General features: G+C 36.9%; 2 protein-coding genes across 3 annotated transcripts in view; both read right to left on the bottom strand.

Annotated features, from left to right (window-relative positions):
* trmt44 (tRNA methyltransferase 44 homolog) overlaps positions 1–27,673 on the bottom strand; it is a 181,183-nt gene that overhangs the window by 99,486 nt on the left and 54,024 nt on the right. For both annotated transcript variants that reach the window (XM_081359233.1, XM_081359234.1), the window contains 2 exons: positions 26,036–26,143; positions 25,668–25,739 (listed from right to left, as the gene is read on the bottom strand). In XM_081359233.1, coding sequence (XP_081215359.1) covers positions 25,668–25,739; positions 26,036–26,143 — 180 coding nt within the window. The remainder of the gene's footprint in view (positions 1–25,667; positions 25,740–26,035; positions 26,144–27,673) is intronic.
* LOC308685809 (piggyBac transposable element-derived protein 3-like) lies at positions 3,195–7,283 on the bottom strand (the record flags this gene model as incomplete). The annotated part of the gene is made up of 2 exons (XM_081357828.1): positions 3,195–6,701; positions 7,040–7,283. The coding sequence occupies 2 exons, from the start codon at positions 7,281–7,283 to the stop codon at positions 5,395–5,397; spliced, it is 1,551 nt and encodes a 516-aa protein (XP_081213954.1). The 3' UTR covers positions 3,195–5,394.

Raw genomic sequence — 27,673 nt, 5'->3', positions numbered from 1 at the left:
AGCTTAAAATTTTGCCAGTTATTGCTAGTGATTTTGTGCATTTAACTGCTCCACAATCATAAAAGGCTTTACTACAACAATAAAATGACATTGTATATTATGTATATTTTTAGCTCTGTGACCAGTTGCATTTGATGTTCCTAATTTTTAAGACACTTTGAATAAATGTTTGTGAAAAATTAATTAATGTAAATGTTTTGTAATAAAAATGTATCTTATCCTTTTTTTTTCTCAACCAACAGCCTCCACAGAACCTCACACCAACTATGGTGATTACAGGAGACCCATTTGGTGAAAGCAGCATTGCAGTTTTTCTTAATGGCAAAAAACTGCTTGCTGATGAACCTGATGACATAACAATGGGTGTAGGCCTTACTATGAGTGCCTACTCTCTGTTCAACATTAAGTACAGGAAACCAACTAAACGTACACTGACTTTTCTGCAGTATCTTTTGGGCATTCAGAAGGAGAGCATCAAGCTACCTACAATTGTGTTGAGGCTTATCATTTACTTAAAATGCCCTGTGTGAATTGTCCCAGAGTGAAAATGTTAATATTGACTGCATTGTAAATTGAATTGTTGTACATTTGAATTGTACTGTTTCTGAGGAACCTGGAATATATTTTAAAGTTATAAGATTTCAGATTTATCTTTTTCAGTTTTGTCAAAAGATGTATGTTTTGTCTTAATGTATAACAATATTAACATTATACATTTGCTTCCATGAATTAGATGTTGTTGTAAAGTATTGACTATTCTGAATGAATTTACTTATTGACTATGAGGTGATTATTTATTGAACTTTTTATTTTTATGGATGTTATTGTTGACACAAACAGCTGCGGTTCACATGTGATGTCATCGTCCAGCACAGTTCAGGGGCACGTTCAAGTTCAAGTTCAAGTTGAAGTTCAAAATGGTGCGCAACGTTTTGCAACGGTTTCCGGGTTGAACATCATGTTTGATGGAAACGGCGTGCACCGGTGTGCAACGGGGTTTGAGATACGTTTTCTCTTGTTTGGTGGGTGTGTCAGAACTGCAGTCCAATCAGCAGCAACATGTATATAAAGCACTCATTACAGTACATTAAAGTGAACTCGCACAATGGGTTCAAGGAAAGTAATTTACAAATGTGTTCGATGCAGCTCAGTATACGCAACAACTGAGGATATTAGAAGACATGTTTGTCGTAAGTTTTATTGTAAAAATATAGGATATCAACATAATGATGTAGTTGTTTATATTTTTAGCTTCATTGCAAGTGTATGACATTTGGTATAGAAATAAACAATGGTAATTAAGTGCTTTTCCTAAAAATGAGAAAGAAAATACAGGGTATTAAAACAGTATGAACTACAAATAAAGTCAGTATGTGAGGCTAAATAGATGTGCTTTAGTCTGAATTAGGTAAGATGTGTGCTTTCATTTCAGTTTCAGCAATCCCTTCACTCGATTGGGATGTTGTCTTTTGTTCTGGGCGGCAAGTGCAGTAACTGTAACATCGGGCATATTTTGTAGTATTAAACACATATTTATACCGACATTTATACCGACTTCATCAGGCTCCGAAAATTCTTCACAAAGAACACAAAGAATGGCCTTCTCAGCTGCCATAGTTGCAACTTTGCGTCATCAAAACAGTGTGTTCAACGCATCACCGTTTCTGTTTAAAAAACGTTGTGCAACGTTTTGTCGGGGCTGAACACAGCCTAGTTCTCCAATAATGGTGTCAATGACAGATCAAAAGTATTGTTTAATATTAAGTTCCTCTACTTCAGTGTTCTTCAACCCTGCTCCTGAAGGACCCCCAACACTGCATGTTTTCTTTGTCTCCCTAATCAAACACACCTGATTCAATTCATCAGCTCATTATCACATGGGTTAATGAGCTGATGAGTTGAATCAGGTGTGTCTGATTAGGGAGAAAAAAACATATTTCAGGACTTCAGTATTCTTCACCCTGATGCTGCAGACAAAATGTGCTCATCCTGGTTGCCTGTCTTTGCTGACAAGATCCTGGCCTTTGCCAAAAGAGATAAACGACAGATGGATGGCCTCAATAATTTAGACAACATGTCTGCAGGTTAGGAGAAATGTTAAATTAAAAACAGAAGAAATAATTGCATTTAAAGGGGTCATGAATTGCATTTTTTAAAAATGTTACCTGAGGTCCTTTTATAGTGTTATTAAACACAACATTGGAAAACTTAGCAGATATCTATATGTATTTTTATTCCAAGTGATCCTGTTGTACAATCTATGTCTCCCTCATCAGACACACCCAATTTAAGTCTTGCAGTCTGTACTAATGAGCTGATGAGTTAAATCAGGTGTGTTAGATAAGGGAGATATACAAAATGTGCAGAGGTATGGGGTCCCCAGGACCAGTTTGAGAAGCACTGCTTTAAGGGATAGTTCACCCGAAAATGAAAATGCTGTCATTTACTCACCCTCATGTTATTACAAACCTGAATGACTTTCTTCTCCTGAACACAAAAGAAGATAGTTTGAAGAATGTTGGTAACAAAACAGTTTACTTTTCTCCTATTATTCCTATTATTTTCCTTTCGGCCAACTGTTCAAGAGGCAAGAACGTCATTCATTGATGTACAACCTGTAAGTAAAACAACAGGGGACAATAGAGCAGGCTCATTTCTTTACACCTGTTTGTAGGGCTGCACGATAAATTGTTTTAATCATGATCATAGTTATTGCTGCTTGGATCTGACACGCATTTTATTTTAAGACGTTATTTAACTAATTTAAGACTGCTCTTATGAAAACCTAAGACACACTTTTAAATAATTATCTGTGTCTGATATTGTCTTTCCCTCATTTAGTCTGGAACCAACATGGTGCTGTACCTGGAAAGGCAGAGAGAAGCGAAACCCTTCCCCTTTGTCTTGGAGCTTGGAATGGCTGGACAGTTTTTTGTGGTGGTGAATGGGCAAGCTCTGGAACAGTTGACTCTCCTCAAGGCTGTGGATGTTTGTTTCAAGGCATTTTATTGCCTTGACATGCACTATCCAAAACAATGTGACCCTGTTTGGGAATTTTTGCAGCAGGTAGTTTATGGAATGTTTTTTCATACGTTTTTTGCGGGCCTCTATTTTTGCTGCAGAGGATTAAATGATAGCCTTTCATTTAATTGAGCAGTATATGTAAATTTTCCTTTCTTTTTTGTTTTGAATTTTTGTGAAGAGATCCTTTAGCTACTTTTATTATTTAACTAACTTTTTGCTGCATAGGACTAATTGATTGTTTATTTAAATGAATTGCAATGATATATATTGTTTGTTTTATTGTAGCTTTGTGTGAAGAGAATCTTTCTATTGTATACAGTTTAAACGCAGAGTTTAAGTGTCTCCCATTTTTGCTGCACAGAGGGTTGTTCCATAAAAGACGCTTAGAAAAGTGGGGATTAAACTCCAAAACCGGACTTGAATGAGCCTAACAAATAAGTTGGGGCTAAAGTGGTTCCATAAAAGGTAATTGAAGTTCACGCAATCTCGCTAATTTGATCCAGGTTTATCAAGTCTAGATAATTGCGTGTGCACGCGTTTCTGAAGCAGCCCTAGAGGTCGATCGTGGATCAAATCGATCCACCATCAAACAGCGTATATTTTGTGCTGTTTTATGCGTTTGTGACATGTTTTTTTCCCCTCAGTGCAAAACTTACATTTTACAGGTATATTCTCCATCTGTAAATGTTAGAAAGTCGCGCAAATGTATCCATTTTGCTGCTAATCTTCATATTGAACGAGCGCTGCTGCGCGCATGCGCGCCAAATATGAGCGCAGATGACTAAAATATACATTTTGCTTGGAAAATTAATATGCGATAATAAATATTAATATGCAATATTTTATAACACTAGAAATATCTTCTAATTATAATAATTTATCTTTAGGATGTTGGATAAGTTGCAGTGAACTTCTAGCGAACAGAAGTACTTCAGTGAACAGAAGTACAGATGGTGGACAACCAGAATGAGACTTTTACCGCCGCCGTTCCCGCGGCGGCAAAATTGGGATGTGTATTTGCTGCCTTTTACCGCTGAGTGGCGCTGTAATCACAGACTTTGAAAGGTGTCAGTTTATTCTCTTTATGACGTAATCTGCCGCGGCAGTAATCTGAGCTGAGGTCACAGATACATTCAAGATAAATATTGTGGTTAAACGAATTCAAATTCATTAAATTTAACCCTCTGGGGTCTAAGGTGTTTTTGGGGTCCTTGAGATGTTCTGACATGCCCTGACATTTTTGCTTTTTTCAGTTGCTTATAAACATATTAATGGCAAAACAAAATTACACACTATTTAGCACAAACAGGGCTACCATGAAATGTGAGCAACAAGAATGTACATGTCTGCATTTTTGAGAGAATAATGTTTATGCATGGTTATTGAAAAAACTAAAAACTAAAGTTTCTGAAATAAGGCCATAAAACACATTCTAAATATGTGCCAATAAGACTTTTGTCTAAAATATGTCATTGCCTAGTGTTTTTTCTTCAAAATGAAGTGAAAATCACCCTGCCTTATCATTCACATAACACAATACATTGATTTGAATTTTGCAAAGCACTTTCTGTTTAGAAAGGCCATATGCGGAGTGGGCGTCAACGATCATGTATATGTAGTGGTTCACACCCGAAGAGACAATGGGGCCTGAATACTTAATTAGCCATTCATTCAGGTGAATCACTGAGCCACAAGAATGCAAGAGCAACAGTTGGAAGCATCTCAATTCTTTTTTATTTTTCCACATATTGTGCTTGCAATTTGGCCTATAATATCCAAGGAAAACATGTCTAGTAATTGTGCAGTTAATTCTCATACTGTATTTTCAGTTTTGGAATATTTATCCTCTCCCCAAATTTGTCAATAATAAAACACAATAAAAGTTATTTAAAGAAAAGGCTTATATTTACCTTTTAATAGTTTGTTTACATCTACCTTGTAAATATATTTTTTTTATTAAAAAGGTTACAATTACAACAATTCAAGTGTAATCTTTCTTTGTAAAAACTAAAGTATACATTTTATCATACATATTTCAAAGTTAACACTAGAAGTCCCAGAGAGCAGCCATTTGGCTTTTCTACCTATAAAACCCACAGGACAGCCGATGGGCTGGAAGGCTTTAGGCTAATATCCTTAATCACCTGTGAACGGTTGCTTTTGTTATGTAAATAATGTGGGGCCATGCTGAGCCACTTCAAGGAAACTTGTGTTTCACTTTGCCATCTTAGGGAGAAATCAACACACATGTTTTTTTTTCCTTTGTTGCTGAGATTTATTGATAAAAACAGTACAAAATAAAATAGAAACCAACCATTTGTACACATATTTACAAATATTATTAAAAAGAGAGTGAGTACATTCCAGCAATCACTCACAATCCTGGCACTGCCATGGTATCTCCCGTCTGCATTTACCACATGTGTATCTGTAGCAGTGAACACATCGCACAGTGGCATGATTGTTCTTGCATTGGTGTTTGACTTGACACATGGCTCTTTTTCCAGGGCTAGGTGTGGAGGGTTGTGTCCGAAGCAATTGTTCTTTTCTTGCCTTCTTCGCACACATATGAGAGTTAGCCAACTCTCTTGCAAGCTCCACCAGGAAGTCCACCCGTCTTTCCTGCCTTCCGGTGCATGCTTGATACAGCACATGTGCATTCAGTGCTGCCATGTCAATCACGTTATAGAACACGGCAACTGGCCAGCGCCGTGTCCCTGTGCGGACAGTGTACTCCCGCACCATCTGGTCCATCACATCCACGCCGCACTTTGTGGTGTTGTAAAGGGTGACAGTGTTTGGCTTCCTTTTGGTGGTATTATCAGTCTGACAAGTGACAGCAAGTGACAGCGATGTGAAGAAATTGTCCGTGGTAACATTTCTGCCCTTGTCTAGGAATGGTTCCATCAGCATCATCACTACATTTTCAGACAGTCTCTCTCCACTGGGACGACTAGGGTCCTTGCCAAGATATGGGAGGACATTACAAATGTACTTGGATTTTAGGTCGCAAGCCACCCAAAACTTGATCCCAAACTTGTCAGGTTTAGTTGCAATATACTGCAGGAAACAGCAGCGAGTCTTTGATGGGAAAAGCTGTTCATCAACGGTGATATGTAGACCAGGGTTGTAGGACGTGATGCAATTGGTGACAAATGATCCCCACACACTGGAAATTGCAGCAAACTTATCAGTCTTTGCTCGATCCCTCCGGGTGGACCTGTCATCTAAGCGTAGGTGTCGCATGATGTCTTGGAAGCGGTTTCGCGGCATTGTTCCAATGATATGTGGGTTTCCCAGGTTTGCTGACCAGCAGTCACGTATTGATGGAACCTTGGTAAGCCCCCGCAAGATGAAAATTGCAATAAATGCCATTAGTTCAGGGAGGGCCATGAACCAATGAACATGCTCCGTTTCCTGTGCATGTTGAATAGTCCATTCTTGAATGCTATGAAGCATGTCAAGAGTGATGAAACACAGGAAGCTCTGAAGGCGACTCGAGATACTTTTCCTGGCCTTAGCCGTTGGCTCTCCATCTGCAGCGTACGCTTTGATTGGGGTGAAAGGGAGACGCATCCCCACCTGTTCTTCACGCCACACTGTGCCATCTTTCGCTGTCTCTGTCAGGTCAGTCCCCAAACGGGCTCTCTTTTTTGGTTGAGGAGCAGTCTCCTCATCTGCAGTGTGAACAAATTCAAATTGTGAGCAATGGAAAAGTCAAATGATATCACAAATGCATGCATAGATACTAATAATAATTCCAGGATCTCCTTCTCTGTATCGAAATAATGTCTGAAATATCTTCCTAAATAAAAAGATACAACTAAAGCAAAGAAACAACTAATAATGTTTTGCACTTCAGATGGCAGTGAATGTCTGCTAAGTAGTACAAACAAAAAAGTGGACAATACAAAAAAGGCAGAGTAAATATTTATGTCACTCCACTCTGCTTTTTTGGTGTTTTCCACTTACTGGTTTGAAATGAAATAGGAAATAATATGAAATGAAACTTAACCTGAATACAGATCAGACAGCTCTGAGTCCGAATCCGGCTGTAGTTCTATGTCTTCTCCATCTGAGTCACAAGGGTTTACTTCACTCAGGATAATTTCCAAGGCCTGCCGAGTGGTGAGTCTTCTCTGCATTTTCTTTTCTTGGAGAGGAGGTTCGTACACCACAGAATTCTTGAGGGGACTGAAGTAGTAGGCTATGTGCAGTGAGATTTTATCCACCTCAGCACAAAAGGAATTACCTCTCATTTGAGAGCAAGCTGCATGCAATTAGATGTGCTAATTCATACCTGTTTACACCTGGGCAAGACCTTACATGCCAATGTGAGACATGGTCAATCAAGTTCTCTGCTTTTAACAGCCCTCCCTCCCCCACACATACAAACAAGCCACCAGCAACCATTCACACACACCCCCCAACCCCCCTGCAGATTGCTCAGGTAATGACCACATTTACACATGAATTGATGCTAATGATAGCCAAAAGACTAGCCAGTTAGCATCCACTTGGCTAAAGGAGGGTTACAAATCTCTGGGACTTCTAGTGTTAAGGATTTGATTGATTATTTGATAACTTTATTTTTGACAAAACATATTATATTTAACATAAGCAAATATTGGCAAACTTATTTGAAAGCTTATTTGAGGTGGCAGATATTTTACATTAAAAATGTATAATATATCCAAAACTAATCAACGAAATGTTGTCTTTCATATGTCTGTAACATAGGTCTTTCATTTTTATTATAAGAATTATAAATGTTAATTTGCAGTTTAATACGTTGCTTATACAAATACATTTTATTTCAACATATTTTAGTCGATATTTACTGAGTGCAGCAATACAGTTTGCTAAAACCGAAACATTCATACACAAACAGAAACGCCTGACTGTAACGTTGTTTTTATGAAATATTAGGGCATATAAATGTTAATTTTCAGTTTAAAACGTTGCTTATACAAATAGCCTACATTTTATCTGAACATATTTCTGTCGATTTTTACTCAACTCAGTACGGCAATACAGTTTGCTAAAACATCATCATTCATTCACACAGAGACGCAATTTAAATTTAAACTGTCTTTTTGCGAGCTGTGGTAAACAGCGCGCATCTCTGCCGTTCATTCATTCATAAACAGAAACCCGATTCACGTGAGAAGAAAAAAAAACTTACAGTATTCCTCTGCTCGCTCCTTGATATACCCGCACTTCTGAGGTACTTTTTTCATTATTGTTATTCCTCACAGCGCTACGAGACGGTGTTAAAGTAATGATTTGAATAAACTTGTGTTTCTCGAGCTGATATGGGGGCGTTCACAGGATTGCGCGGATTGCCTCATTCATTTGCGTTTGAATAGCGCACGCTCTCCGTAGGCGGAGTCACATTACATTTGAATTAGTTGTAATGAGGTCGACTGGAATCGCTCTCTTTTAATACAGATTTCACAAGATGAGAATATTTGTTTTTTATATAAATTACTTCATTTAAGAGAAGATAATTCAAGCTTCATGCCTGTATGTGTGTTTGCCTGTTTGACTGAGTATTCGCTGAGTTATTGTTCATTTTCGGACGCATTTCAGAATGGACTACACTGACAGATAGAAGGCAGAACTCGCATCACGTTTATTTTTCTTTATTTGGCAAAAAGCACAACACTTTGTTTTTATTGTGAGTATACACAAAAATAATACACATTTAACAGAATCGATTGATGTATGAAACTTGCTTGTAATATCAAAGTCCACAGAGCAAAATTAATTTCTTTTGAACTGAACTGAAAAAAAGCGAGCTGGTATCGCCGGCGATACCGTCGACCTCAGGGGGTTAAACAAAGTAGACACACGTTAACATTGTGTGCCCAGTTTTTCTATAATTTAGAAAGGCTATGTCAATAGGTTACTTGTCATTTACTTTGTGTTATTTTAATGTGTTTGTAGATTTATTAACTGAAACATAACCGTGAAATAAATTAAAATAATTTACCGTAAAATTAAAACATTTTCAGAACTTGCAGTTACTAACCGATGTTAGTCGGTTTAAGCATTCTTTTTTTATATTCAGAATTAAATAGGCTTACATGTTGTTATGATGATTATCAATTGAATTCTTTAATAAATAAATCAACCACAATGCCTATTACTGCCGCAGCAAAAATAAACCAGTCGAATTTCAAAGTCGTTCGCTAAATGACTAGGCAACTGCGGCATTTTAAAAAGTAAGTTTCCTATCTGTTTATTAAAAAAAAAAAAAAAAAAAAACATGGCGCAAGATCTTGTAAAAAAAAAAAAAAAAAAACTTTTTTCATTATTTGAACAAAAATGAGACTGATTGAATATATAAAAATATAAACAAACAAAGCAAATAAAACAAACTTTTAGGAAAAAAATATAGGCCTATTATGCTACAACAGAATTGGTTAACATTAACGAAAGCAAAATATGTAAAAATACATTTCGAACAAAATAAAACAAAACAAATTCGTGGCCGAGTGGTAGGCTATAACTTACGTTTCAATAATTCAGATGACACGGGTTCAAATCCCGAACAAACATGGGCTACTTTTTTATTATTAATGCAGAGAGATTTGATAGTTCTAAAATATTGCTACACCATATTGTTTTTTTCTCGAATAGCCTATATTAAATATTTTATATTTATAAAATAAAATTACCATTCATTTCCATTTTACATTAGGGACAATTTTTATCCAACAGAATGGCTGAATTAACATCTGCATAATAATAATAATAATAATAATAATAATAATAATAATAATAATAATAATAAATAAACAGCACAAGGTCTTGTAAAAACACTTTTTTTTTCGACACATAATTTCGAGACAGTAAATTGCCAATGTTAAGAAAAAAAACAAATAAAAAAGAATATAACAAACTTTTAAAACAGAGAAAATAGTAGACCTAGGCTATTAAAAATAGTAGAAAATAGTAGACCTAGACGATAGCTCTGTGGTCAATGCATTATCAATAGCCTCTCGGAGCTTCAAATGATCTGAGATCGAATCTCAGTGTAGCCGACAGTGTTTATGTTTTTCCGTTCTTGATGCTTAAATATGCATCTGTTTATTAAAGTCAATCATCTTGTTTAATTATCAATTGTACATTACAACATAAATTTGCTACATTCCAGTTGAGCCGCTGCAAAGACGACATCTGATGAAGGAAGACTGTCAGCCGATTGCACCAGAAAATGAAGATGATGAAGCTCGTCTTAAATCTGCTAAAAAAAAAAATTGTGTGTGTGTGAATCATTCACGAGATTGAGATGACTGACAGTGATACCCGGCCATAGCAACAGAAGACATTTTTCAAAACAGATCGAACAAATCAGAAAAAATACTTTCAATACAGTATTGCTTTCAATTAAAAAATAAACAGTGAAAATGTAAAAGAAAAAGAAAATTAATTAAGTTTGAAAACCCATCGCACATTTCAAGGTATGAATAAAGTGTCGGGACAGTTTATTTATTTAACCCTCTGAGGTCGACAAACGCGCCGGCGCGTTTTGCTGGATTTTCTCCACATTGTAGCACTTTAAACTTAAATTTCTCCGTCATTTATGGTCATACAGAAAAAATAAATATAAAAAAAGAATCTGTGGTATTTCTACTTTTGTATGTGTCCACTTCCAATCAAATCAAAACATTGTGCTTTTGTAAAATAAGGAAAAAAAACAGTGTGTGCGTTCTGCCTCTCCGTCGCGGTGAACTTTTTTTTCTTGAGCACGTCTATAAACTGAAACAAAACTCAGCGAATACTTGTTACACATTTATGAGCCATACACCTTTATAAACATTTAAGTGTGTACTTTTAAATGATCGGATTCAAAACGAAAACAAATATTCTCTGTTTAAGTAATTTGTATAAAACCAACAAGATTTCCAGCTTCTCAAACGCTTCCTAATTATTTTTAATTCGGCCACGCCCACTCGCGCAAAAGATATTCACATGCAAATCTCCACATGGAACGCGATCGCCCTCATTACCTCAACAACAAAACACTTCACTTCACTTTTCGTTGAGTTTGAAAGACGTGCCTGAGCTTACATTGGATTTACATCAGAAGAAGAAGAACGATATTTGAAGACAAGAAAGATAAGGTAAGAAATTCTTACATATTAGTTTGCTATTGTTGCATAAATTTCACATTGCAGTTGAACTGTTGCTAGATATATGGTGAATATTATAATATTTAGACCCGTGTTTACTGTTACTGTGTTTGTGGATATCTGCTCAAACGTAGATAGGCTATGTATATGGTAGGCCTAACCATAATGTTTTATATTTGATCGCAATCGCGTTTTAATGTATCATATTTTTGATCGCGATCGCGTTTTAATGTATCATATTTTTGATCGCGATCGCGTTTGAATGTATCATATTTTGGAAAAGCAAAACGCTCCAAACGGCTTCATGTTTTTACTATTATCTCATTTCATATCATCATAACGAATGGAAACATTTGAAGTAACATGATAATCAATATATTTTTCTCTAGCTTAGTTGTTACTGAAATCTTTTTGAAAATATATATAGGCTGCTATATTGTTATTATTTTATGCAGCACTGCGCATAGCCTATACCTACAAGGCACAACAAACCTGGTGTTCATTATATATTGTTGGAAACATTTGTGTGAGTGTGTGTGTGTATTCTGTGAATTTTAACAAGAAAATTGTTAAAAAAATTGAAAATTGTTAAAAAAAAAAAACAATTTTAACAAGAAAAATCTAAAATGTATTCCCAAAATCGTGCAGGCCTTTCTCTTGATATCAGTATGTTCACTTTTTTTTTTTCAGGGCCCAGATGCCACTGAGTCCTGCTGACTTCAACATTCACAGTACATGTCTCTGTACATGAACATGGTAAAGTGAAAATCAAACACCTTAGAAAATGAAAGGTATGTACAATGTTTTTAGGAATGGCACAAAGGTCTCTTTCTTCAATAAGTGCTTTTTTGTTGTGTATCTTTAGATTATGTTGTGTTGTAAATAAATCCAAACAATTTTAAAAGCCATTCTTTTTTAAATCTCCTCATTCTTTGTGCAAGGTTGGTCAGAATGATGGGCCCTGATAAGCTCCTAATAGGGCCATTAGGGAGGTTCTTTGTCTTTCTCAGGTGTGGAAAGCTTTCATATTAATGAGGTGATCCGCCCCTTCGCATATTGCTTTCTAACACAAAACACGTCGTAAAATTTTTAAATCAATATATTGTCTTCTCTGAATGAGCAGTCAGGGTGATTCTCACATCGTTTTGGAGCAAATATTCTAGGCTACGTGATACAATTTTCAAAAGTCTTGTGAAGAAATAATCAGTATGGGTTTCATGACCTTATTTCAGTGAGAATTTATTTTTGTATTTTCACAAACCACGCATAAATGTCATTATCTCAAAACTACAAACTTTTACATACATGCTGCTGATATATTATTGTAGCAGAGTTTGTGCTGAATACAGTGTAATTAGACTTTAGCCATGAAAATGTCACAAGTAACAGAAATAACCACAAATGTCAGAGCATGTCAGAACACCTCCAGGGCCCAGAAAACAGCTCAGACCTCAGAGGGTTAAACAGGGTTGCATCGATAGAGTTTATTCCCTTTGTGATGCAAAATAAGAAACACAGAATCTTTTTCTTGCAACATTTTAAATTTCTATTGTCAAAGAAATTGCAGCTAAATTAAAAAATTAAAACGGTACAAAACGAAAAAAGTTCAAAGCAACATAAATTAAGAACAGGCGTTTTTCTTTGCCTCTCTCGCGCTGGATATTTTTTTAGTAAGTTTGGTCTCCCCCACTGCGCACGGCGGGTCTTTCTCGAAATTAAGCATTTCAGCGTAAAAAAACACCACTGATAATACTGTATATGTCGCTGTGTGTCATCCACACAAATCACGAAAGAAAAAACTGTAACAAATAGCTTTTGTTCCTTCAAAGATACAACATGCCTTGCTGAATTCACCTCACAATAAAACGAGGTGGGTCGCGAATTAAAGAGCTCTGTATCTGCTAAATTGAAATTGTGTGTGGAAAACCTTTAAATACAATCAATAAAACTACAATATATAATTTAATAAGATATAGGGCCTACTGTACATAGGCTATGGACTTTGGAGATTTTGAGATTAATCCTTGAAAGAATTTTGCCTTTGCCTGCTCATCAGGCTGGCTCCGACACTCTCCATATGAAAGACGGAACATTAACACCTCTGTCCTGCACCCCCACGATAAAGCAACTATTGCCTTCTCCAAACCCCCCACAGGCTAGCTGAGTTTGCAAAACAAAACAAAGAGTTTGCCACTCGTCGTGGTGTGCCAAAACACTTAATTATAAATGTCACAATATTTTCTTCTTATAGAAAAATACTTACTTCAATACTTACTTCAATATTTCATTCAAAACAATCTCAAAACGCTTTGTGACATTTTGAAAAGCCGTGGATGCATTACTGCCACTGGAACCATGAACGCAACAGAATACTGGTTCTGATTTTATTGTTTGTTGTTTAAACGTCATATATATATATATATATATATATATATATATATATATAAAAAAATTTTTAACAGAACTGCTTTTGAAATGAAATTACGACTGGAATTATTATAGGCTACAGAAGTAAAGTCATTGTATAATATTTGTTCCTTAGTGTAAAATGGAAATGCATGGTGATTTTATTTTGTAAATAGGCTATAAGCAAAAAACTATGTTTTAGAACTAGACAAATCTCTCTGCATCAACAATAGACTATAAAATGCATTAATAGGCTAATATAAAAATATCAGTAGTCCAAGTTAGCTCGGGATTCGAACCCGTGTCATCTAAATGATCGTAACGTAAGTTCAACCACGCGGCCACGATTCACTCATTGTGATTTGGCCTAACGTTCCAGTGTGTGTTCGCTCACACGAGCGAGAAGCGCTCTTCATTCAAATGAACGCGCCACCGCGTTTGTCGAACACTAATTCAACATGCCAGAATAAAACCTGGCTTTAGAACAATGCATAGCGCCACTCGTCGTGGTGTGCCAAAAAAATTTACAATAATTTTATTTTCATTTATTTCAGTGTTAATGTTAGAGTTAAAAAAATCCTCTACAAATTAAATTAACACAAGGTCGGCTACAAGAGTCCTTTATAGGCTACGTAAAACAGCAAAGGGCTTACAGTCTTAACATTTAGGCTACTTTGCTTAAATTCGATACATTTATTTTCAGTAGGGCCTAATAAATTTGTAGGGATGTAATTTCAGTATGCTTTACCAACGCTATGTATTCAGTTAAAGTTCCAAGAGGTCTGGGGTGCGTTCTCCGAAACTACCTTAACGCTACGTCGTTCTTAAGTTGTACCTTAAGAAGTACCTTATCGTTAATACGTGGTTTCCGAAACCTTCTTAGTTAAGTATACCTTCTGTAAGTCATACGTTCGTAAGGTTGGTCTGGAGCGCTCTTAGCTGTACCTTATCGCTGCTGACGGTTCATACCGCTAGTGGCCACCTCTACGCAAAAAGCTTTTTTACATCGCAGTTTAATTACACATAGAAAATTTTATATGAACATTTAATATAAAATCTGATTTAGTATTAAAATTAAATTTTTTCTTTACTTTAAAATTTTACACATAAAATAGGCCTACTTAAGTTGTTACAGCCTACACCCAGTGTATGGAAGTGTTTTCATTAATAAAGTTTCCATACACTAATGGTTGTTAGCTTTTTTAATTACTAGGCTATCCTAAGGCACATCAGCTGGCGTACCATTTGACAGAAAAGGCTTAGGAGTCTATATAAAGAAAGATGAGTTTACACAAACTTTACAGCTATGGCAGCAAGACAGCGAGTACTTGTTTTAAATCAAAGACAGCGCCGTCCGCGGAGCCAGTTAGTGTATGTCAACCAGGCGCGTAGCCAGTAATGGGCCAGGGCGGCACTGGCCCGCCCACATTACTCACTGGCCCGCCCAGGCAAGTTTGATCAAAATACATTTTTAGTTTATTTTTATTATTCAAATGTATTTAAGAAAATATGTTAATATAAACCTGAATTATTGTTTACTGGTGTGTGTGTTTAATTTGTTTTTCGAATAAAATGGAACCGCTTATGGTTGCTAGGGCGACCGAAGACTCTCTGAGCGGCGGGCTCTGGCGGCCTTTAGCCATAGACTGTAAAAAATAGCAATTAATATCGCCACAATAATGGCTAAACAAGTTTCTTTAATGTTTTATTTAAAAAAAAAAAAAAAAAAAAAAAGAGTTGAGAAAGAAGACACGCCATTATTGTGGCGATGTTCAATTGCATTTAGATCGGCGGCCGGCGGGTAAACCCGCGTCAGGCTGACCGGGAGAGAGCACTGGCACTGCCGCCAGGGAGAGAGCGGTGGCAGCCTGACGCGGGTTTACCCGCCGATCTAACTGCAATTGATGAACCACCTTCACAACTCAATCTGAAGGTATTTCCCTGCACTGTCAAGAATAGAAAATCAAGGAGCTTCAAAGTGGTATGGATAGTTTTTTGGTTGTATTTTTATTTATTTTTTTGGCACAAAAGCTTAATTTCCACCAGGCTGATTGCATTGTATATGGTTGATTTAACAGAAAACCGTGCTCTGCTGAGAGTTTTCATTATTTGAATTTCTTTTATTTTTAGCCTAATTTATTTTCGGGTGAACTGTCTTTGCACTGCTGACTAACCTGAATAAAATAGACAGGTTATTGTCTATGCTGGTGGTTTGTCCAACCTTTATTGAGCTCTGTTGGTTGAACTTGATGACAGAACAGTGTTTTGTTATTGTCTTTGCCGAATATTGCAAAATAAAGGTGTAGGCTAACTGTTTTTGCAGTTTGTCTATTCTTTTTTCTACTCTCTAAGGTTTAATTATTAAGTCATATTTTTTCTAAGAAAAACTATAGGCCCACTCACTTTTTCAATGGCCCGCCCAAAATACAATTTCTGCCTACGCCACTGATGTCAACTACATGGCTGGTGGATAATCAGCATACGTTGTGGAGAACATTAACACACTTATGGCCGTGAGGGTTTGGGATTGCACACTTGCTAAATTATAAACACATACTCATATTTATTTCTGCATGTACATATTTCAATGAGACCCGATAAATGCAGTTTGTACTATTTCTAAAACGCTTCTTTATAAAGAACATTGTTTTCTCAATACTTCTATACCGCTGTGAAGGAAAGAGCGCACAATCGATCATCGAGGCATCGATATCAACCTATTCAGCACCTCCACCATGGACAGAACCTGCTAAGGTCGAACTTAAGAAGGTTTACCTTAAGCAACATCCTAAGGTATAGTTCGGAGAACACACGTAGGAAAGGTATACCTGTAGTTAAGGTGTACCTTTTGAGTCTTCGTAGCGCGCTAAGAGACAACGTTATCGGAGAACGCACCCCAGGTCTCTATATTTCCTTCCCAGCTGACACTAATATGCAAGTGCACAGCAAAAATCACAACTTGTGCTTGCTGCGAACGCAAGTTATTTAAGGTGTCTCAACTGTACACAGTCTACCCTACAGTGTGAATTCGTTACAAGGTTTCATTTAATTAAATTAATGTGCAGCAATTTGTACAAATAGAGTCTATAGGCCTACTATACTGTTGTAGCCATTAAATAATCTCATTTAGTATCATATTTGTTAAAATATTATAATGTTATTTTTTTCCATCTATGTTGAATATGAAAAGTGAACAGCACGAAGATAGGATGCATTATATCGAGAGATGGATATGGAGTGGTTCAGACATGATTTTGACCACTTCATTAAGTTTTGTTCAGTAGAAAACCTTTCTTTAAAGTGAATTTCGTTTTCTATAAATTGTATCTTAATTTTAATCAATTTTTCATCAACCAATTGCCTGGATTTAATAAGTAAGAGAAGCAAATATAACAGACACTAATCATGGAGGCGCCCGCGCGGTCACTTGCATTGCACGTCAGCTGGAGCGCATCTCATCCTCCTAACTTAACGAAACTCAGCGCCTGCCTCACACAGACATGATAAATAGCCTACATCAAATACACAAAGCTTGAAATGTCTTCAAACGAAATAATTCAAAACGAAAAGAAAAAGGCTACTCTCTGATTATGTCTTTATGTGCATTTCTCTCTAGGTGCGTTCACTACAAATATGGCGATCGTCAACTTCATCTTTGCAGTCGACACTGTCCCCACTGTAACCCACTTACATTTTAAAATATGGCAATTGCTGCTGTTTTGCGCAATGTCCCTTTGTGCCACCTGGCGGTCATTTCGGGAACGACTTTGAAAAGCGGCTGGTTTATTTTCGCCGCGGCGGTAATAGGCATTCTGGTTGTCCACCATCTGTAGCCTAATTCAGGGAAGATTTTTTTTAAGAAACTAAATATATAAAGATACAAAATATAGTTTTGGGTATAGGACCTATGCTACTTAATAAAGATGATGTATACTTACAGCTTTTAATGCAATAATTTTTTGGAGAAAGCAAGAATCCCCAGTTTTAAATGAGTGGTTAGATTTAGTTTCTAAAGTACATTATGGAGAGGATAACATGAAATTAAGAGCAAATGTATACATTTTGAAAAGATATGTGCAACTCTAAAATCAAAGAATATTCCATAAAATAAAGGAATATATATTAGCCTTTATTAACTACATTTTTATATAACCCTCCCTCCCTTTTATTTCTTGTTATTTGTTATTTTATTTATTTACTTATTTAATATTGAATATTTGATATTCAAATCATATTACTTGAATAACTATTAGGAATTATGTGTCATTATAAGAGTTTGATATAAACATGTGAATGTTAAATTTTTGTTAATATTTATTTATTGTTTTTTGTCTTTTCCCCCTTAAATCATATGTAAAAGTGTCTAACTATGTACTTTTTGGTTATTGTTCTAATCATATGTGTTGGTGGGTGTTACGTACTGCTCCGAGACACGAAGGTTGAGGATCCAAATGCAGTTTATTTAAAGTGTTATTCAGAATCGTAATCAAAATCCAGGCAAAGGTCATACACAGGCAGGCAATCCAACAAACAGACAAATCCAGAGGGTGAGGCAGAAACAGGAAAACCAGGACACGGGCAGAGATCAAGAACCAGGAATAACAATGACAACAAGGAAATGCTCAGAGATGCAGTGCAACACATACAAGACTTCGCGGTGAGTGAATGAATGAACATGGTATAAATAGACAGGCTAACAGGAGGATGAGACAGGTGAATGCAATCAGTGAATGAGGTACAGGTGAATGTGATCAGTGATGAGTGATGAGTCCGGGCAGTGAGTTATGGGAAATGTAGTTTGTGAGTGATTAGGAGAGTCTAGTGTGGAGTGCCCTCTGGTGGCTCTCAAGGGCACTCCAGCTGGTGATCGTTACAGTGGGTATTATCACAAAAGAAAAAAAAAGTAGAAGGAAAAATAAGGAATATTTATTGGGGGAAAATATGATGTCTTTAAAGGAACTGTCAATTTGTATAATTGTGTTAAATGTGTTTGAATTGAAAGACATAAAGTACATAAATATATATATATATATATATATATATATATATATATATATATATATATATATATATTAGAATTTTAAACCTACAAGTGTATTTTTATGATAGCAATAACTGTAAAGGGACTATTGTAATGGGGTAAATCAAATGTAGGCTAATATACTGTCAATTACTAAGCTCAGATTCATCTTACCAGTTAAAATTTATACTGTGCTTTTGTAATTATTTATTTTTAATTTTTTTGATTTTAACTTCTGCTTTACAAAGCTTTTTTTGTTCTAATGTTCTTCTAATAATCATAAACATGTACTACAGCTGCCAAACAAAACCAGAGAGAAATGTATTCATAAATCTTTAAAACAATCTAATTAAATCTTGGGCACAAAACATTCAGCCAGTAAGAAAGGAAAACCTGTAGTATATATATTGTATTTATATATCTATATCTATAAATACAGAACATATACATACATATACACACAAATATATATATATATATATATATATATATATATATATACATACATACATACATACATACATACATATATATATATATATATACACTGCTCAAAAAAATTAAAGGAACACTTTGAAAACACATCAGATCTCAATGGGGAAAAATATCATGCTGGATATCTATACTAATATGGACTGGGTAATGTGTTATGAACGAAAGGATGCCACATCGTTTGATGGAAATGAAAATGATCAACCTACAGAGGATTGAATTCAAAGACACCCCGGAAATCTAAGTGAAAAAATGATGCAGCAGGCTTGTCAATTTTGCTGAAATTTCATTGCAGCAACTCAAAATGGTACTCAGTAGTTTGTATGGCCCTCACGTGCTTGTATGCATGCCTGACAACGTCGGGGCATGCTCCTAATGAGACGACGGATGGTGTCCTGGGGTATTTCCTCCCAGATCTGGACCAGCGCATCACTGAGCTCCTGGACAGTCTGAGGTGCAACCAGGTGATGTCAGATGGACCGAAACACAATGTCCCAGAGGTGTTCTATTGGATGTAGGTCAGGTGAGCGTGGTGGCCCTTCAATGGTATCATTCCTTCATCCTCCAGGAACTGCCTGCATGCTCTCGCCACATGAGGCCGGGCCTTGTTGTGCACCAGGAGGAACCCAGGACCCACTGCACCAGCATAGGGTCTGACAATGGATCCAAGGATTTCATCCCGATACCTAATGGCAGTCAGGGTGCCATTGTCTAGCCTGCAGAGGTCTGTGCGTCCCTCCATGGATATGCCTCCCCAGACCATCACTGACCCACCACCAAACTGGTCATGCTGAACGATGTTACAGGCAGCATAACATTCTCCACGGCTTCTCCAGACCCTTTCCTGTCTGTCACGTGCTCAGGGTGAACCTGCTCTCATTTGTGAAAACCACAGGGCACCAGTGGCGGACCTGCCAATTCTGGTGTTCAATGGGAAATGCCAATCGAGCTCCCTGGTGCTGGGCAGTGAGCACAGGGCCCACTAGAGGACGTCAGGCCCTCAGGCCACCCTCATGAAGTCTGTTTCTGATTGTTTGGTCAGAGACATTCACACCAGTGGCCTGCTGGAGGTCATTTTGTAGGGCTCTGGCAGTGCTCATCATGTTCCTCCTCGCACAAATGAGCAGATACCGGTCCTGCTGATGGGTTAAGGACCTTCTACGGCCCTGTCCAGCTCTCCTAGAGTAGCTGTCTGTCTTCCTGGAATCTCCTCCATGCTCTTGAGACTGTGCTGGGAGACACAGCAAACCTTCTGGCAATGGCACGTATTGATGAGCCATCCTGAAGGAGCTGGACTGCCTGTGCAACCTCTGTAGGGTCCAGGTATCGCCTCATGCTACCAGTAGTGACACTGACCCTAGCCAAATGCAAAACTGGTGAAAAACAGTCCGAAAAGATGAGTAGGGAAAAAATGTCAGTGGCCTCCACCTGTAAAACCATTCCTGTTTTGGGTGTTGTCTCACTGTTGCCCATCTAGTGCACCTGCTGTTAATGTCATTAACACTAAAGCAGCTGAAACTGCTTACCAACCCCCTCTGTTACTTAACTGACCAGGGGTGCGTTTCCCATAAGCACCGTTGGCCAACTATGGTCGCAAGTTCATCGCAATGTCCATTGAACTCTATTGGTAACGACGGAACTTGCGACCATAGTTGGCCAACGATGCTTTCGGGAAACGCACCCCAGATCAATATCCCAGGAGTTTAACTGACTTGATGCTATTCTCTGATTAAAAAGTGTTCCCTTTATTTTTTTGAGCAGTGTATATATATATATATATATATATATATATATATATATATATATATATATATATATATATATATATATATATATATATATATAGTCTAATTTATCATTGTAGCCTTATTTAAGTTGATTTTCTGTATACTGTGTATTTATTTTTGGACTAATAGTGGTTAATAAAGTCCAAGAATGGTATGAGAGAGTGTCAGTGGTAATATCATTGTGTTCTTGTCGGTCAGTGTTAAAGGATCTGTGTAACAGCTGAGGCTTAGCCTGACAGTTAGCCTGCCCTGGACCAGGCTAGTTTCCCAGCATAAGTTGCCAGGGTAACTGAGTTTGAACTATTTTAAGTTTGCTTTATGAAACAGAATCCACCGACAATAAGTCTGACTAACCAAAATAAGCCTGGCTTGTATTCTAATCTTGTTTTATGGAACAACCCTCTGGACTAATTGATTGTTTATTTAAATGAATTGCAATGATATATATTGTTTTTTTTTATTATAGCTTTGTGTGAAGAGAATCTTTCTATTGTATACAGTTTATACGCAGAGTTTTCACGTGTCTCGCATTTTTGCTGCACATGACTAATTGAATGCTTATTTAAATGAATTGCAATGATATATATTTGTGTGAAGAGAATCTTTAGCTATTTTATACGCACAGTTTTATGCTGCAGTTGACTAATTGTTGATTACACATGAATGTATTTATGATTATATTAATTACCTGGAATAAACTTTAATTGAATCAATAAACAGTTGTGTTATTGTTATTAATATTATTTTTAAAATTTTGTTCTTAGTATTTTTATTATCATTATCATCTAAAATGAATAACCTGTAACATGGGGTTGTTTGACCCAGCACTGATTAAAAAACAACCCAGCAAATGGGTTAATGTATAAAATCCAACCTGCTGCGTCAAAATAACCCAGCATGTGTTCTGTCCAATATTTACCCAGCGCTAGGTTGCCAAATAACCCAAATTGGGTTGTTTTTAACCCAGCATTTTTTAGAGTGTACCCAATTTCAGTGCTTGGCCCCTAATAAGTATAGCTGCAAACAGCGATACTGGGCCAAGCCCTGAGAGGGCAGCAACAGCAGTGCAGAGCCAGAAGAGCAAAAACAGCAGAAATATAATGTACATAAACAAGGTTCAGATGTACAGGTAGGATGAACTCAAAATTAACAGAAGTTCAGAAGAAAATGAACACAGAATGAACAAAAACATACTCATTTCTAATCCAAGAGGAAGAAAGATTAATACATACCTACCCACAATTTTAAGTAATCGAAATGTAAGAACATAGCACACAATTTTATAGTGCTAATTGAACACAGGAATTATAGTGCTACCACACAGGAATCGAACCCACAATCTCTGTGACAGGTGCCTGTCACTCATCTCGTTGTGCCACTGAGAAGACATGCATTCACAAAGATGCCAAAGTTCCATAGTTCAAGTGAGAACCAACTCAAAATTAAGAATTTGTACATTTTGTATTCAGATGAGATCATTTTTTGGAGCGTTCACACTTGGCATGTTTAGTTAGATTGAAACAAACCCTGATGCGACTGCTCTGTTAGTGCGGTTAATTTGAATAATTGTGAACGCTGCCATCCGAACCCTGGTGTGCACCAAACAAGTGGAGCGAGACCGCTCTAACTCTGGTGCAGTTTGAATTATCTATGAACGCAAAATGGACTAAAGACATGTAAACGAACCAAAAACAGGAAGATGAGACCCTTGAGACATGAAACATGTTTTTTCTCATCATAGTCGTGATCACAGTTCTGTAAAGGTGTCAGAACTGCCTCTACTCGCAGCATATTGTTTGTGTGTGTGACAAATCCCTCCTACCACTGTTTTGACTCCTTTCACATTTTATAAGCTCTTCACGAGTTCTCAGCTGGTCAAAATGCCATTATATGCATTATGCATGCTATGCACATACAACGAGCGCATTTATCCCAGCACACAGCATTTATTTTGGATGTTAAGTAAATTCCTTCTCAAAAGAGTAAATACACCATAAAAGCCGACCAATCAGGTTGTGAACGAATCACGTATTGTATTAAAGGGGACATATCATGAAAATCTGACTTTTTCCGCATTTAAGTGCTATAATAGGGTCCCCTGTGCATCTACCAACTCTGAAAACATGAAGTGACAACCCAGTAACTTTGTTTTGGTAAGCCTTTCTCAGCAAGCATTTAAAAAATTAAGCCGATCTGATTTTGCTGCCCTTCTGACGTAGGAAGGGGATATTATTATAATATTACCGCCCCTTAATCTGCACGTTTCCACCCATGGCGCCACCATTTGGTTTATGCAAGCGATAACAGTGAAACCAGTTCTAACGCAATGGCAAAAGTTCGAGCAAAGCATGCAAACTGTTCTGTTGTTGGCTGCACAGAACATTATTTGACCAAAAAATGTCACAGCTGTCTTATAAAGACCTCAGAGAACTGTGTCAACTTATGTAAAAGTTAAACATGAATGTACATGCAAGTCGATGAGATTAATCAATATAACTCCACAACAACTACATCCATGTATCCACTAACCATTCAGAAATGTCCAGGTGCAGTCTAAAAGTTACAATCTCTTCCTGAGTCTCTCTGTAAGGCTACACTCCACTACGGGTTATTTCGGAGATTTGACTGAAGTTTGTTATTGCTGGAGTATCCAAAGGTTGTGTAAAGGATCAGCTGTCTTCTGAATGGAGTTGGGGAGCAGCAGCTCATTTGCATTTAAAGGGACACAAAAACATCGCAATTTTGGTCACACCCAAAAAGGGGCAACTTTGACAAGCTATAATAAATGATCTGGGGGATATTTTGAGCTGAAATTTCACAGACACATTCTGGGGACACCATAGATTTATAATACATCTTGTGAAAAGGGGCATAATACGTCACCTTTCAGGTTCGGTATCTTTAGGTTCGGTGATAAAAAAAAAAAACAGATATGAACGCTAAGCTGACCAGGACTAAATATTTTGGGGTTTTTTTGGTCCAGACCAAACAAACCAAGCACACTGAACTACAAGTATGAACACAACATTAGAAAGACACAATGTCTGGAACGGAAGCAACTTCTGCACAATTTCTGGCCACAGTACCTCTTGCTGTCTGGGCATGTACCACACTCGATTCAAACCCATAATGTGAAACGTTCGAGGCCTGTGGCATAACACATTGAGCTACTCGATGATGCACATTTATCAAGGCTGCATGGAAAGCTTTCAATGTGAGAATGAATACACATAAGCATTACTTAGCAAGTTAACCAGATTAGCATGGTAAGCTAAATTAATGTTAACATAGCTTATGGTTAACCTGATAGCTGAAAAGCCACATTAGAATGGCAACTGGTTAAAATGCTAACCAATTAGCATGGTAAGCTAACTAACATAAGACAACAAACACAGGCAGTGTCAACTTTGGAGAGATATTTCTCAGGAACATTAGCGAAAATCAAAAATCCATTCAGTCATTTCTGTGTGGCTTGGTCCAAATATCATCTGATCAAAATTTGTAGGAGTAGCCAAAAAACTGTTTTTTATTTACTTCAGTATGGCAGACAAGCACATTGATGGAAAATGGCAAATGACATATCGTCCAAATCGGCATAAGCCAGGGAACAAGAGGACACAGAGAAAACAAAATTTGGACAGTTTTCAAAGTTATAAAGTTTTTGCAAAAATCCTTATATCTCTGGAACACTAGGTGGCGCTGTGTTCAAACTTCTCAGATACCTTCAGGGCATTTTGTCGATGATCCCCTTTTAATTTTGTGCCAATATGTCAAATTGTTTAAAAGATATTGCAATTTATGACAAAATTCAAAATGATCAGATTCGGAAGGACACAAGGAATCCATAGACACCAAAGTAAAAAAATTATTACCAGGTCTCATTACCTGTAGGTGGCACTGTTCCCAAATTTGGCATGGACCCTCAGATCATGGTACCAATGAAGCTTACCAATTGATCAAAGTTTTGCCTAGAAAGTTCAGCCTCTGAACCAATTTTGGGTCAACATTGTTAAGTTCGTGACATCTTATCATTTATACATCTAATATATCTTAGAAATGTGTATAAATATTCCTTTATACCACCATGTGTTTGAGTGATGTTGAAATACTACAGGGTTTTCACTGGTGCACAAATGCACCTTCTAAGATCACAAAGATTGCCACAGAAGCATCTACGAAACTATTTCAGGGCAGGACATTATAAATAATTTAGCTCAGGAAATGTTTGAACAAAAGGACACAGAGAAAACAAAATTTGCAGATTGAGGATAGCAACAACAACAACAACAACAACAACAACAACAACAACAACAAAAAAATCAAACATTGACTGAATAGCATGGCGAGGAAACCAAGTTTAGATTTTCTTAAGAGATGGGACAGGAATTTTTAAATCACAGATATTCATCTGAATCTCCATTATTCATTTAAAATCAACTTTAGTGAAACTTTTTTCTAATAGAAAAATCTCAAAACAGTGGAACTACATTTCAACATTTTCTGAAGAAAATTTGCACATTGCTTGGCAATATTTTGATATTTATTAATCAAAATAAGGATTGATGAAAATTAATTAATTATACTGTCAACATATTATAGCACATTAAAATGATACATTTATAGTTTATACAACAATATGGACTTTTCATACTGACCAGTGATTAAAGCACAATAAAAGGTGAGTTTGTAAAATAGGCAAAACTGCTATAAATGGTTACAAAAACTGGTCTAAAGCATCTTATAAAATAGAAAATGTGACTATCAATGACACTGTACATTGTCTCAATCCTATCTTACCTCTAGATGAGTACCAGGCCCATACATGTCCCAGATCTTCCTTTTGCGAATGTCAGTGCCCTTTCCAGGATGCTGAAACCCAGAAGTGCAAGACCAACTTCAGTTTACTCAAAACAGAACAGAGTACGTCACAGTAACTGTGAATAATTCTCTTTAAGCCCTGAGAGGGAAGGAGTCAAATTTCAAATCCCTAGTATAATTAAAAGTTAAAAAACATAGATGGGTGTATGATTGATTTTAAAACTGGATGAATATTAACAAGTGTTAAAAGTGTTTCACTAGGGGAGTTGCGTGGGTCATTTACAGGAATGACACATGGTCCATGGTGTAGTAATTCAACACTGCAGTAGATGCACTAGTTAACCTACCCCTTCGTTGTTTAAAATGTGAACCAGGAGGCCATTTCCACAGCCGAGATCCACAAAGGACTGTTTGGTTGTTGTTCCGTTTTCAGCACGCTCTTCACCCCACAAGACCTGCACCGGTGACCGAGGGACACTGTTTTTCTCTGATATGCTCAGTCAATAAGATTTCATTAGATGTTCATGACTCCATTTTAGGGCTGTCACGATTTCTAAATTAAATTTGAGTACTTGATTTAGACCTAGATTGCAATTTTACCTGTTTCAAGTAACCGGCAAAATACCGGAAGTGGCTCCGTTTACAATAAATGCAGAGGTGTCAAGTAACGAAGTACAAATACTTCGTTACATTACTTAAGTAGAAATTTTGGGTATCTATACTTTACTGGAGTAATTATTTTTCAGACGACTTTTTACTTCTACTCCTTACATTTTCACGCAATTAAAAAAAAATAGCCTCGTTACTCCTAGTTCATTTCGGCTTGTTTTCATTCCGGCTTGTCGTCATTAAAAAAAAAAAATTGGCCAATTACACAAACGGTTAATAGATCTGAGTCCCGCCTCCTGAACACACATCGCTAAACTGATTGTCTTTGTGTTTTCTTTTCTTTCTAACTTGTGAGAGGCTGTAGTCACATTTGGTTCAGTGAAGCAAAACTCAGAGTCCTAAGGAAACCTAGATGCGGTAAGCGAGGGAGAAATCAACCGTTCTGTGCTCAAGAATACGGGGCAAATCGCGTCAAATATTGATTTGGGGACAGACGTTTTTACAATATAATGAGAGAGAGAGAGAGAGAGAGAGAGAGAGAGAGAGAGAGAGAGAGAGAGAGAGAGAGAGAGAGAGTGTGTGTGTGTGTGTGTGTGTGTGTGTGTGTGCAACTCTACATTATAGGGTCAAAATATCCCCACAAAGATGTCAATATCCGAAATCCTTGTCCTTTTGGGGATTTTTTTTTTTTTTTTTTTTACAGAAAACAGCTTATAAATCAGACTTTTGTTTTTTGAAAATGTAAAAATGCAGACAGTTTTCTGTGATAGGTAAGGTTAGTCTATGGGGGGTAGAATACACAGTTTGTTTGTACAGTATAGAAATCATTATGTCTATGGAAAGTCCCCATAAAACATGAAAAAATAACATTGCTTGGTCTGTTGAAGGCTGGTCTTGTTGAAATGAGAGGCCTGTTGATCAAATCATCCCAGTCTCATCAGCTGGACTGAAAGAAGTTTCAGTGCTCTTAGGACACTGAAAACATGGCTCAGAGCAATGGTCACAAGTGACACTTGACAGTATTGCTGTGTGTCGTGTCCAACAGGACAAACTGGACAGTATTGATGTGAAACATATGCCAACAGTTAATTTCTGTTAAATGATTAGTTCACTTAGTTAAAAATTAAAATTCTGCCATCATTTACACACTCTCGAGTTGTTTCAAACCAGTTTCTTTCTTCTGCTGAACACAAAAGAAGATATTTTGAAGAATGTCGATAACCAGACAGTTGATGGTAGCCATTGACTTCCATAGTATTTTTTTTTTCCTACTATGGAAGTCAATGGGGTCCATCCACTGTCTGGTTATCGACATTCTTCAAAATATATTCTTTTGTGTTCATCAGAAGAAATAAATTCATACAGAATTGAAACAG

This window comes from Scardinius erythrophthalmus (genome assembly GCF_964197995.2).
Source record: "Scardinius erythrophthalmus genome assembly, chromosome: 2".
Classification (NCBI taxonomy): Eukaryota; Metazoa; Chordata; class Actinopteri; order Cypriniformes; family Leuciscidae; genus Scardinius; species Scardinius erythrophthalmus.
This window is presented reverse-complemented; position numbering and strand designations above follow the sequence as displayed.